The 11,907-nt window shown below is 69.5% G+C and overlaps 2 protein-coding genes across 2 annotated transcripts; one reads left to right on the top strand and one right to left on the bottom strand.

Moving 5' to 3' along the window:
- Positions 1–46: 46 nt before the first annotated feature.
- LOC134509404 (DNA-binding death effector domain-containing protein 2-like) lies at positions 47–5,373 on the bottom strand (the record flags this gene model as incomplete). Its single annotated transcript, XM_063321918.1, has 4 exons — positions 47–719; positions 2,811–2,927; positions 4,498–4,557; positions 4,692–5,373. Coding segments are annotated over 4 exons (1,239 nt in total), but the record flags the coding sequence as incomplete, so codon positions are not given.
- Positions 5,374–6,376: 1,003 nt separating this feature from the next.
- Positions 6,377–10,148, top strand: LOC134509405 (zinc finger protein 229-like). The gene is made up of 3 exons (XM_063321919.1): positions 6,377–6,421; positions 7,492–7,733; positions 7,851–10,148. The coding sequence occupies exons 2-3, from the start codon at positions 7,494–7,496 to the stop codon at positions 10,110–10,112; spliced, it is 2,502 nt and encodes an 833-aa protein (XP_063177989.1). The 5' UTR covers positions 6,377–6,421; positions 7,492–7,493; the 3' UTR covers positions 10,113–10,148.
- Positions 10,149–11,907: the final 1,759 nt, after the last annotated feature.

Below are 11,907 nucleotides of genomic sequence, written 5' to 3'. Positions count from 1 at the left end.
ATAAGGGGTGGTGTGGGGGGGTCCCTCACTCCCCCCCGTTATAAGGGTGTGTGTGGGGGGGTCCCTCACTCCCCCCCCCCATTATAAGGGTGTGTGGGGGGGTCCCTCACTCCCCTCCCCCATTATAAGGGTATGTGGGGGGGTCCCCACTCCCCCCCCCTGTTATAAGGGTGTGGGGGGGTCCCTCACTCCCCCCCCGTTATAAAGGTGTGTGGGGGGGTCCCTCACTCCCCCCCGTTACAAGGTGGGGGAGGGGCTGGGTCCCTCGTTCCCGGCCCCCCATTAGAAGGGGGGTGTGTGTGTTGGGGGGGGGGTGAGACGATTGGGGGGGGTTGTCCCTCAGTCCTCCCCCCCCCGGCCCCCGGCCGCCCCCAGCAGCCGCCTCCTGCCCTCCTCGTAGTCGTCCTGGTCGACGCTGACGAGCAGCCGCACCTCCTGCCGCCCCACGGCGCGCCGCAGCCCCTCCGTCAGGAAGACGCCCTCCAGCGCCCGCAGCAGGGCCCCGCTCAGGTAGTCCCCCCAAAAGGCCTCCAGGTAGGAAAGCTCCGAGAACTTGATGTCGCAGAGGATGGAACCCAGATCCCGGGATTTGAGGACTCCGCTGGCTTGGCCGAAAACGTCCAGCTGGCGCCAGGGGCCCCGGGGGCGGCTGGAGGCCACGCTGCGGCGCAACACGGCGTCGTGCTCGCACAGCTCGGCCCGCACCCGCAGCCGGATGTCTGGGGGGAGAGCAGGGAGGAAACGGCGGGGGGGGGGGGGGGTCAGCGGCACCGGTGGCACCAGTATGCCCAGTACCGGGGCTGGGACGCAGGGCCCACACCCCCCGGGAGCCCCTGTATAGACCCCGCTGTCCCAGTTCTCCCAGTATCACCAGTGCCAGGACTGAGATAAGGAGCTCAGACCCCCCAGTAGCTCTTACATAGACCCCGCTGTCCCAGTTCTCCCAGTATCCCCAGTACCAGGGCTGAGATAAGGGGCTCAGACCCCCCCAGGAGCCCCTGTATAGACCCCGCTGTCCCAGTTCTCCCAGTATCACCAGTGCCAGGACTGAGATAAGGAGCTCAGACCCCCCCAACAGCTCTTACATAGACCCCGCTGTCCCAGTTCTCCCAGTATCAGAGCTGGGAGAAGTAGCTCAGACCCCCCCAGTAGCCCTTATATAGACCCCACTGTCCCAGTTCTCCCAGTATCACCAGTGCCAGGACTGAGATAAGGAGCTCAGACCCCCCCAGTAGCTCTTACATAGACCCCGCTGTTCCAGTTCTCCCAGTATCAGGGCTGGAGAAGTAGCTCGGACCCCCCCAGTAGCCCTTATATAGACCCCACTGTCCCAGTTCTCCCAGTATCCCCAGTACCGGGGCTGAGATAAGGAGCTCAGACCCCCCCAGTAAGCTCTTACATAGACCCCGCTGTCCCAGTTCTCCCAGTATCAGGGCTGGGAGAAGTAGCTCGGACCCCCCCAGTAGCCCTTATATAGACCCCACTGTCCCAGTTCTCCCAGTATCCCCAGTACCGGGGCTGAGATAAGGAGCTCAGACCCCCCCAGTAGCTCTTACATAGACCCCGCTGTCCCAGTTCTCCCAGTATCAGGGCTGGGAGAAGTAGCTCAGACCCCCCCAGCAGCCCTTATATAGACCCCACTGTCCCAGTTCTCCCAGTATCCCCAGTACCGGGGCTGAGATAAGGGGCTCAGACCCCCCCAGGAGCCCCTGTATAGACCCCACTGTCCCAGTTCTCCCAGTATCCCCAGTACCGGGGCCAAGATAAGGGGCTCAGACCCCCCCAGCAGCCCCTGTATAGACCCCACTGTCCCAGTTCTCCCAGTATCCCCAGTATCAGGACTGGGAGAAGTAGCTCAGACCCTCCCGGGAGCCCTTATATAGACCCCACTGTCCCAGTTCTCCCAGTATCCCCAGTACTGGGGCTGGGACCATGGACCCGGATCCCCCAGTAGACCTTACGTTGCTTGTACTGGGCCAACAGCCCCAGTTCTCCCAGTATGGCCAGTTCCTGAACTGGGCTGAGGGCCCAGCTCTCCCAGTTCCTGACTAAGGCTGGCTCTCCCACCGCTCCCAGTTCCCCCAGTCCCGTACCGGGACGCCTCTCCCAGTGCCCCAGTCCCGTACCGGGACGCCTCTCCCAGTGCTCCCAGTGCCCCCAGTCCCCTACCGGGACGCCTCTCCCAGTGCCCCCAGTCCCGTACTGGGACGCCTCTCCCAGTGCCCCCAGTCCCCTACCGGGACGCCTCTCCCAGCGCCCCCAGTCCCCTACCGGGACGCCTCTCCCAGCGCCCCCAGTCCCGTAGTGGGACACCTCTCCCAGTGCTCCCAGTCCCGTACTGGGACGCCTCTCCCAGTGCCCCCAGTCCCCTACCGGGACGCCTCTCCCAGCGCCCCCAGTCCCGTACTGGGACGCCTCTCCCAGTGCTCCCAGTCCCGTACTGGGACGCCTCTCCCAGTGCTCCCAGTGCCCCCAGTCCCGTACCGGGACGCCTCTCCCAGTGCTCCCAGTGCCCCCAGTCCCGTACCGGGACGCCTCTCCCAGTGCTCCCAGTGCCCCCAGTCCCCTACCGGGACGCCTCTCCCAGTGCTCCCAGTGCCCCCAGTCCCCTACCGGGACGCCTCTCCCAGTGCTCCCAGCGCCCCCAGTCCCGTACTGGGATGCCGCTCCCAGCGCTCCCAGTGCCCCCAGTCCCGTACTGGGACGCCTCTCCCAGTGCTCCCAGCGTCCCCAGTCCCGTACTGGGACGCCGCTCCCAGTGCCCCCAGTCCCGTACTGGCCCCAAAGGGGGGTGGGGGAGGGGCACCTACCGCAGGTGACCTTGGCGGGGGGGTCAGCGGGGGGGTCGGCGGGGGGTGGGGCGCTGTGGGGGAGGGGGGGCCGCGTCCGGCTCCGGCTGCTGCGCTTCCGCTTGCCCGGGCTGGAGCCTGCAACGGGGAAACGCTCAGCGACCCACGGCGTGACCCACAAGCACCCACCCTGCCCCACAGTGCACCCCGGGGCAACCCACGGTGCCCCACAACCACCCACGGTGCCCCATGGCTGCCCCACAGCATGCCTCACGGTGACCCATGGTGCCCCACAACAACCCACAGCGTACCCCACGGTGCCCCATGGCGACCCACAACCACCCCTGGCGCCCCATGGCGTGCCCCATGGTGACCTACAGCAATGCACAACAACTCACGGTGCCCCACAGTCCCCTGAAACAACCCACGCTGCCCCATAGTGACCCATAGTGCGCCCCACAACCACCCAGGGCACCCCACAGCGATCCCCATGGCGACCCAAAATCCCCCACCGCGACCTACGCTGCCCCACGGAGACCCACAGCAACCCCTACCAGGACCCAAAATCCCCTGTGGTGACCTGCTCTGCCCCATGGCGACCCCCATGGCTGCCCGAAATCCCCAGGAGCACCGCACTGTGCCCCATAGTGCCCCCCCCCACCCCACAGCAACCCACCCTGCCCCACAGCAACCCACATCACGCTCCACAACCACTTTTGATGACCCAAAAATCTCCCACAGTGACCCATGGTGCCCCCCCCGCCCCACGGCGACCCACAGCACCCTACCCTGCCCCACGGCGACCCACAGCAGCCTCAAAGCACCCCCCCCGCCCCATGGTGGCCCACAGCACACTATACAACCCTTTTTGATAACCCGTAGCCCCCCACAGTGACCCATGGCAGCCCCCCCTGCCCCACGGCGCACCCCATGGCAACCCCCCTACTTTATGGTGACCCACGGCACCCGCCCATCTTATGGTGACCCCTGGCAGCCCTCCCCCCTGCCCCACGGCACACCCCATGGCACCACCCCTACCTTACAGTGACCCCTGGCAGCCCTCTCCCCTGCCCCACAGCGCACCCCATGGCACCCCCCCATCTTATGCTGACCCATGGCAGCCCTCCCCCCTGCCCCACGGCGCACCCCATGGCACCCCCCTACTTTATGGCGACCCATAGCACCCCCACCCCACCCCACGGCAGCCCCTGTACTTTATGGTGACCCACGGCACCCTCCCTACCTTATGGCGACCCCCCCGCCCCACGGCGCACCCCATGGCACCCACCCTACCTTATGGCGACCCACAGCGGCCCCCCCCTACCTTATGACGACCTATGGCAGCCCCCTATCTTATGGTGACCCCTGGCAGCCCTCCCCCCTGCCCCACAGCGCGCCCCATGGCAGCCCCCCTACTTTATGGCGACCCATGGCACCCCCCCTTCCTTATGGCGACCCATGGCGACCCCCCCTACCCTATGGCGACCCACGGCGACTCCCCCTACCCTATGGCGACCCCCGGCGACCCCCCCTACCCTATGGCGACCCACGGCGACCCCCCCCGCCCCACAGCACACCCTATAGCACCCCCCCCACCTTATGGCAACCCACGGCACATCCCATGGCACCCCCCCTACCTTATGGCGACCCACGGCAGCCCCCCCCCCCCCCACCTCCCCGGCCCCACGGCGCGCCCCACAGCACCTACCTGTCTCCCAGCGTTCCCGCGGGGGTTGTGGGGCGCCACAGCTGCCTCTTTCCGGCGAAACTAAACACACGCACACACACACACACCCCCAAAAAAACAACAACAACGAAAAAATCAAAAACCCCAAGAAATCACTTTCTTGCCCCGTTCTGGCCGGCGGGGAAGGGGGGGGCGAGGGGGGGGGGCGGCCTTACCGGGGCGCGGGCGCTTGAGGCTGACGCAGCGCAGCAGGTCGTGGCGGGCGACGGCGCGCAGGAGCCGCAGCAGGTGCCCGAAGTTGCCCTCGTCGCAGAGCCCCCGGCGCTCCAGCTCCAGCAGCAGCTCCCGCCCGTCCCGCGGCCGCCAGCGACCCCCCCCCGCCGCCGCCGCCGCCGCCGCTTCCCCCCCACCCCCCCGGCGCCGCCGCCGCCGCCGCCAGAACTCCCGCAGACGGGGGGAGGGGACGCCCCCCTGTCCCTGCCCTTCCTCCTCCTCCTCCTCCTCCTCGTCGTCCCCTCCCCCCCCCCAGAGCGAGGGGTCCAAAGGGTGGGGGGGGTGGGGGTGGGCTTCCTCCAGCAGCCCGGCCAGTCGGGCCACCTCGCGGGGGGTCAGCTGGGCCCCCACCACCTCGAAGAGGCGATGGAGGGGCAACATCCCATAATAGTCCAGGCAGTCCTCTTCTTCCCACGGCGGGGGGGGAGGGGCGGGGCGGCCCGCGGGGGGAGGGGGGGGAGGGGCGGGGGGGGCGTCCCTTCCCCCCCCCTCCCCCCGGGGGGAGTGGAGCTGGGAGAAGGCGCGGAGGGACTCCACGGCTGGGGGGGGTGGGTAATTAACGGGGTGGGGGGTGTTAATTAATAGGGGAGGGGGAAGTGGGGGGGCGAAATTAACGTAGGCGGTAATTAGCGGCGGGTGTAATTAAGCCGGCGGTAGTAATTAAAGGGGGGAGATGACGAGCGTCCGGGCCTGGAAGAGATGGGGGGGGGGGGTGGGGGGGGTGTCACGGAGGGCGATGCCGTGACGTCACTTCCCCCCCGGGGCGACCCACACGCTGCCCCACAGCGCGACCCACGGCACCCCAGTGACCCACGCCGCCCCGCGGCCTACACCTATGGCGCCCCACAGCGACCCCCACCGCCCCACAACCCCCCACACCCCTTTCCCCCGCTCCACCCCCCCCCCCAACTCCCAACCGCCCCGGAGCCCCCCAAATCCCCTCCCCGCCCCACAACCCCTCTCCGGGGGGGGATTTACCTCAGTCCCCCCCCTCCCTGCTGCCCCCTACGCCCCACGACCCCCCTCTCCAGCCCCTCCGGGAGGGTTTTTACCTCAGTTCCCCCCTCCCGGTGCCCCAAAACCCCCCCCAAGCTCCTACCGGTGCCGCCGCCCGGGTCCTTCTGGCACCTTCGATGCCTCTGCGCATGCGCCGCCCCCGCCAGGCCCCGCCCCTTCCCTCAAGGCGCAAGCGCATTGGCCCGCCCGCCGGGCCACGCCCCCCTGATTGGCTCCGCTCCCCTCCCGCCGCGCGACCTCATTGGCCCCGCCGCCCGCCCGGCCCCGCCCACGGCGCACGCGGGTTGGCGGCCGCCCGCCGGTAAACAGCGCCCCGCCGCGCACGCGCCGCCGGCGGCACGCGGACGCCCGGCCGCCGGCCACGTGACCCACGTGTGGGGGCGGGGCCGGCGCGCCCCCTCCTCAAGGCCACGCCCGCCCGGCGCGCGCCCCCCCACACGCATGCGCGGGGGAAAACGGAGTGGGCGTGGCCTGGCCGCCCCCGCCCACCCAGGGGACGGGGCTGTTAGGGGGCGGGGCCATAGCCAGAGAGCCCCGCCCCCCCGGCAGTGCCGCGGACGCTGATTGGCCGGCTGAGCGCGGGCCAATGAGGGCGCGCCTTGGAAGGGGGGTGGGCGCCGGGAGGAGACGGCGGCGGAACCGAGCGGAGGCTGCGGTGAGTCCCGGGGCTGCGCCGGGCCCATAGCGGCTCCTTCTGCCCCATAGCGGGGCCCTGTGCCCCGTAGCGGCTCCTTCTGCCCCATAGCGGGGCCCTGTGCCCTATAGCAGGGTCCTTCTGCCCCATAGCGGGGCCCTGTGCCCCGTAGCGGCTCCTTCTGCCCCATAGCAGGGTCCTTCTGCCCCATAGCGGGGCCCTGTGCCCTATAGCAGGGTCCTGTGCCCCGTAGCGGCTCCTTCTGCCCCATAGCAGGGTCCTTCTGCCCCATAGCGGGGCCCTGTGCCCTATAGCAGGGTCCTGTGCCCCGTAGCGGCTCCTTCTGCCCCATAGCAGGGTCCTTCTGCCCCATAGCGGGGCCCTGTGCCCTATAGCAGGGTCCTTCTGCCCCATAGCGGGGTCCCCAGGCCTCTAACACGTCCCTCTGCCCCATAGCGGGTCCGCCTGCCCTATAGCGGGGTCACACAGCCCTATACCGAGACTCTCTGCCCCATAGCGGGGTCCTTCAGTCCTGTACCGGCCCCTTCTGCCCTATAGCGGGCCACTTCTGCCCCACAGCAGGCTCCTCCGGCCCTAAACCACCTCCCTTTGCCCATGGCGGGATTCTCCAGCCCTAAACCCGGCCCCTCAGCCCCATAGCGGGGTCCTCCTGCCCCACAGAGGGGCCCCTGTACTTTATACTGGGCCCCACAGCCCCCCAGCAGGGTACCTGTGCCTTACACTGGGCCCCACAGCCCCATAGGGGTGGCCCCCAGGCTCCCTGTGCCCCACAGCAGGGTCCTCCCACCCCATCTCGGCCCCCTCTGCCCCACGGCGGGGGTCCCGCTGCGCCCCTACATCCCACAGCAGCCCCCCCCCCGTATTCCTCTGCCCCACAGCACCATCCCCCCCCCTGCCATCTCAGGCCCCTCTGCCCCACGGCGGGGCCCCCCCTCCCGCGTCCCTCTGCCCCACGGCGGGGCCCCTCCTCGTATTCCTCCGCCCCGCAGCACCATCCCCCCCACTCCCCCCCCCTCCCAGTGGGGCAGAGCCCCCCAACTAACCCCCCTTCCCCCTCTGCCCCCCCCCAGGGATGGCGCAGGACCTGCCCTCGCTGCTGCTGCCCCCCCAGTACATGTGCTCCGAGTGCGGGGGCCTCTACGACAGCCTGGGGGAGGTTCTGCTGCACCAGCGCAGCCACGGCCCCCCCCCAACGCCCCCCCCGCAGCCCCCCCAGTACCAGTGTCCGGACTGCGGCCGCCTCCTCCCCTCCCCCGCCCAGCTCCTCGCCCACCAAACCCAGCACCGGCGCTGGGGGGGGACGGGGCCACCGGTACGGTACCAGTGCGGCGAGTGCCGGGCGCTTTTCCCTTCCCGGGCCCTTTGCCTCCAGCACGGCCGAACCCACCGTTTTTACCCCCAAAATTCCACCCCCCCGCCCCCCCCCCAGCCTTACGAGTGCTCCGAGTGCGGCCGCCTCTTCCCCACCCCCGAGGAGCTGCTGGAACACCAGGGCGACCATTTCGCCGCCACCGAGAAGGAAAAGCCGGACGCTGAACCCGACCCCCCCACCCCGCCGCGCTCCCCGCCGGAGTCGGCCCCGCCGTCGGAGTCGGAGTCGCCCCCGGAATTTCGCTGCGGGGAGTGCGAGCGCGGCTACGGCTCGGCCGAAGAGCTGCGACGCCACAAGCGGGAGGTTCACGCCGCCGCCGCGTTTCCCTGCCCCGAGTGCCGGCGCGGCTTCGGCAGCGCCAGCTGGTTACGCGCCCACCGCCGGACGCACGAGGGGGGCACCCACCCCTGCCCCCTTTGCCCCAAAACCTTTAAGAAAGCGGCGGCGTTGGACCGGCACCGCCGGCAGCACCGCGGCGAGACCCTCTACCTCTGCGTCACCTGCGGCCGCGGCTTCGTCACCCAACCGGCGCTGGCCGCCCACCGCAAGAGCCACCCGGCCGAGCCGCGGCACCGCTGCGCCTGCGGCAAAACCTTCCTCAACATGACCAAGTTCCTCTACCACCGCCGCACCCACGCCGGCAAGAGCGGGGCCCCGCCGCCGCTGACCAACCGGGGCGGCACCGGCGGCGATGGCAGCGCGGCGGCCGGTCCCCGGTGCCCCGAGCGGCGTCACCGCTGCCCCACCTGCGGGCGGGGGTTCAAGAAGCTGGTGCACGTCCGCAACCACCTGCGGACGCACACGGGGGAGAGGCCCTTCCAGTGCAGCGTCTGCGGCAAAACCTTCGCCTCCGGCGCCAACCTCCTGCGGCACCAGTTCACCCACAGCGGGGAGCGGCCCTACCAGTGCCCCGTCTGCCGCAAGCGCTTCGCCCAGTCCTCCAACCTCCGCCAGCACCGCCGCCTGCACGCCCGCCCCCCCGCCGCCGCCCCCCGCCTCGCCGGCCCCCTCGGCCTGCGGCCACCGCGCCCAAACCTTCGGGGACGGGGGGGCCCCGAGCCGGCACCGGCGACGCCACCGCCACCGTTGGGGCGGGGGGGGTCCGTGGTGGGGACAACCAGGCGGCCACCGCGGGCAGAGGGCGGCCCCCCGGCAAGGACGGGCGACGGAGGGGGAGCGGGGGGGCGCAGCGGCCGCGTGGCAGCACCGCGACGCTGGAGGCACCGGGGTCCCTGGGGGCGCTCCGGTTACTGGTGTCATTGCTGGTACTGCTGGCCCTGGTGTCAACGCCGGCACCGGTGCTGCCGGTGTCACTGGTGTTACTGGTGTCACCAGTGTCCCTGGTGTCGCTCCGGTTACTGGTGTCATTGCTGGTACTGCTGGCCCTGGTGTCACTGCCGGCACCGGTGCCGCCGGTGTTACTGGTGTCAGTGGCGTTACCGGTGTCACCGGTGTTGTGGCTGGTACTGCTGGCCCTGGTGTCACCGCCGGCACCGGTGTTACCGGTGGCACTGGAGTCCCTGCTGTCCCTACTGGTGCTGGCGTTACTGGTGTCAGTGGCGTTACCAGTGTCACCGCTGGTGCCTGCGTTACTGGTGTCATTGCTGGTACTGCTGGCCCTGGTGTCAACGCCGGCACCGGTGTCACTGGTGTTACTGGTGTCACCAGTGTCCCTGGTATTGCTCCGGTTACTGGTGTCATTGCTGGTACTGGTGGCCCTGGTGTCACCGCCGGCGTCACTGGTGTTACTGGTGTCACCGGAGCCCCTGGTGTCACTGGTATTACTGGTCTCGCTGGCATTACTGGTGTCCCTGCTGGTACCGGTGTTACCGGTGGCACTGGAGTCCCTGGTGTCAGTGGCGTTACTGGTGTCACTGGTGTCACTACTGGTACCCGCGTTACTGGTGTTGCGGCTGGTACTGGTGGCCCTGGTGTCACCGCCGGCACCGGTGTTACTGGTGTCCCTGCTGGTGCTGGCGTTACTGGTGTCCCCGGTGTCAGTGGCATTACTGGTGTCACCGGTGTCACCACTGGTACCCGCGTTACTGGTGTCATTGCTGGTACTGGTGTCACTGGTGTCACCACCGTCACCGCTGCTCCTGCCGTTCCTGGCATCACCGGAGTCTCTGCTGGCGCCAGTGTCACCCGCGTCCCTCCTGGCACCGGCGGTACCGGCGTTACCGCTCTTACTGGTGTCACTGGTGTCACCGCGGGACGTGGGGGGGGGGCCGGGGATGGTGTCCCCGCGCTGACCGGTGGCCCTGGTGGCCCCGGTGTCGGCCCTGGTGGCCCCGGTGGCGTCGCTGGTGGCCCCGGTGACACCGTGACGGTGCCGGAGCCGTTGGCCCTTTGCCGGGCGGCGCTGGAGGGGGGCGGGGGGGGGGGCACTGACGCTCCGCGCCGACGCCTTCGCCTGAGGGGGGGGGGGGGGGACACACGACACACGGACATCACCCCTCCCCCCCCCGTGGGAAATAAAGTTTGACCCCCCCCAAGGTCGCTGCTGGGGTTTGGATGGGATTTGGGGGGGGGGGGGGGGCAAACCCAAATCGGGGGAAAACCGCCCCAAAAATTAAGCCCGGGGGGAGTCACCCCCAAAAATCAGCCCCCCCCCCAAGCTACGGGGGGGGGGGCGGTTACCCCGAATATCCAGCCCCGGGGGAGGGGGAAACACCCCCAAAAATTCACCCCAAAACCCGCCCCCCTCCCCCCCCCCCCCAACTGCCCCCAACACCCCCCTGGGGGGGGGTCAGACACCCCCAAATCACACCGGTGGGCCCCCCCCCCCCCCCAAAAACACACAACCCCCCCCATTAACCACAGCAGCCCCCCCCCTTTTCATGCCAATAATTTATTGTGGCGGGGGCTGTACAGAGCCGGGACCCTGCAGGGGGGGGACACGGGGGGGGGGGTGTCACCGCGGTTTTGGGGGGGCCCCTGCTCCCCCCCCCGACATTGGTGGGGGGGGCGATAACAAAAAATATCACGCCCCCGGGTTTAGTCTATTTACAAAGATTGATAAAAGGGGGGGGTATTTACAAGGGGGGGGGGGAGATAAAAAGCCCCCCAGACACCCGGGGGGGGGCGTTAAAACCAGCCTTAAAATGAGGTTCGGGCCCCCCCTTCCCCCCTCCCCCCACCCTGGGCTGGTCGTGGAGTCCTGGGTGGGGGTGGGGGGTGTCTGCCCGCCCCCCCCCAGGTGTGGGGGGGTTGTTGGGGGGGGGGGGGCCCCTCAGGAGGGGCTGGCGATGGGGCTGGGACCCTCCCCCGGTGGGACCTGGCTGCGCCCCTTGGCTGGGGGGGGGGGGGGGGGACAGACCCCCCCCCACGCCCACAGACCCTCCCCCTCATACACCCCCCCCCCAGGGCCTCCAACCCCCCCCCAAATGCCTTCCAGCCCCCTAAAGCCCCCCCAAGCCCCCTAAATTCCCCCCAAAATCCCCTTCCAGCCCCCTAAATCCCCCCCAAACCCCCTCCAGACGCCCCAAATCTCATCCCAGACCCCTAAATGCCCCCCCAAGCCCCCTCCAGCCCCCTAAATCCCCCCCAAAATCCTCTTCCAGCCCCCTAAATCCCATGCCAGACCCCCCCCCCACCGGCGGGGCTGAAGCTGAAGAGGGGGGGCAGGTCACGGCCGCTGGGCAGCGGGGGTGGACCCCCCCCAACCCCCTCCAGACCCCCCCAAGCCCCCTAAATGCCCCCTAAACCCTCTCCAGACCCCCCCAAATCCCATCCCAGACCCCCCCAAACCCCCAGCAGCTGCCCCCGCGGCGCCACCGCCTCGGGGGGCGTCCGCGCCCCGAACACCTGCGGGACAAACCCCCCCCCCCCGCCACCTCCCCCCATCAAGGGAGGGGGGGACGATGCCCCAAACCCACCCCCCCCCGCCTCGAACCCCCACCTTGGCCCAGGGATGCGCCTTGATCCGCGGGAACTTGAACTCCGGGTAGTTGGGGTTCATCTCCCGGATCTGCTCCCGCGTCGGGGTCCCCCAAAACCTGGGGGGGGGAAGGGGGGGGGGAAAGGTGAAACGGGGACCCCCAAAACACCCCCCAAGACCCCCAGCCCCGCCCCCCCCCCAGCTCCATTAGGGACATTACAGCCCCAAAGCCGC

Source organism: Chroicocephalus ridibundus, unplaced genomic scaffold, assembly GCF_963924245.1.
Source record: "Chroicocephalus ridibundus unplaced genomic scaffold, bChrRid1.1 SCAFFOLD_832, whole genome shotgun sequence".
NCBI lineage: Eukaryota > Metazoa > Chordata > Aves > Charadriiformes > Laridae > Chroicocephalus > Chroicocephalus ridibundus.
This window is presented reverse-complemented; position numbering and strand designations above follow the sequence as displayed.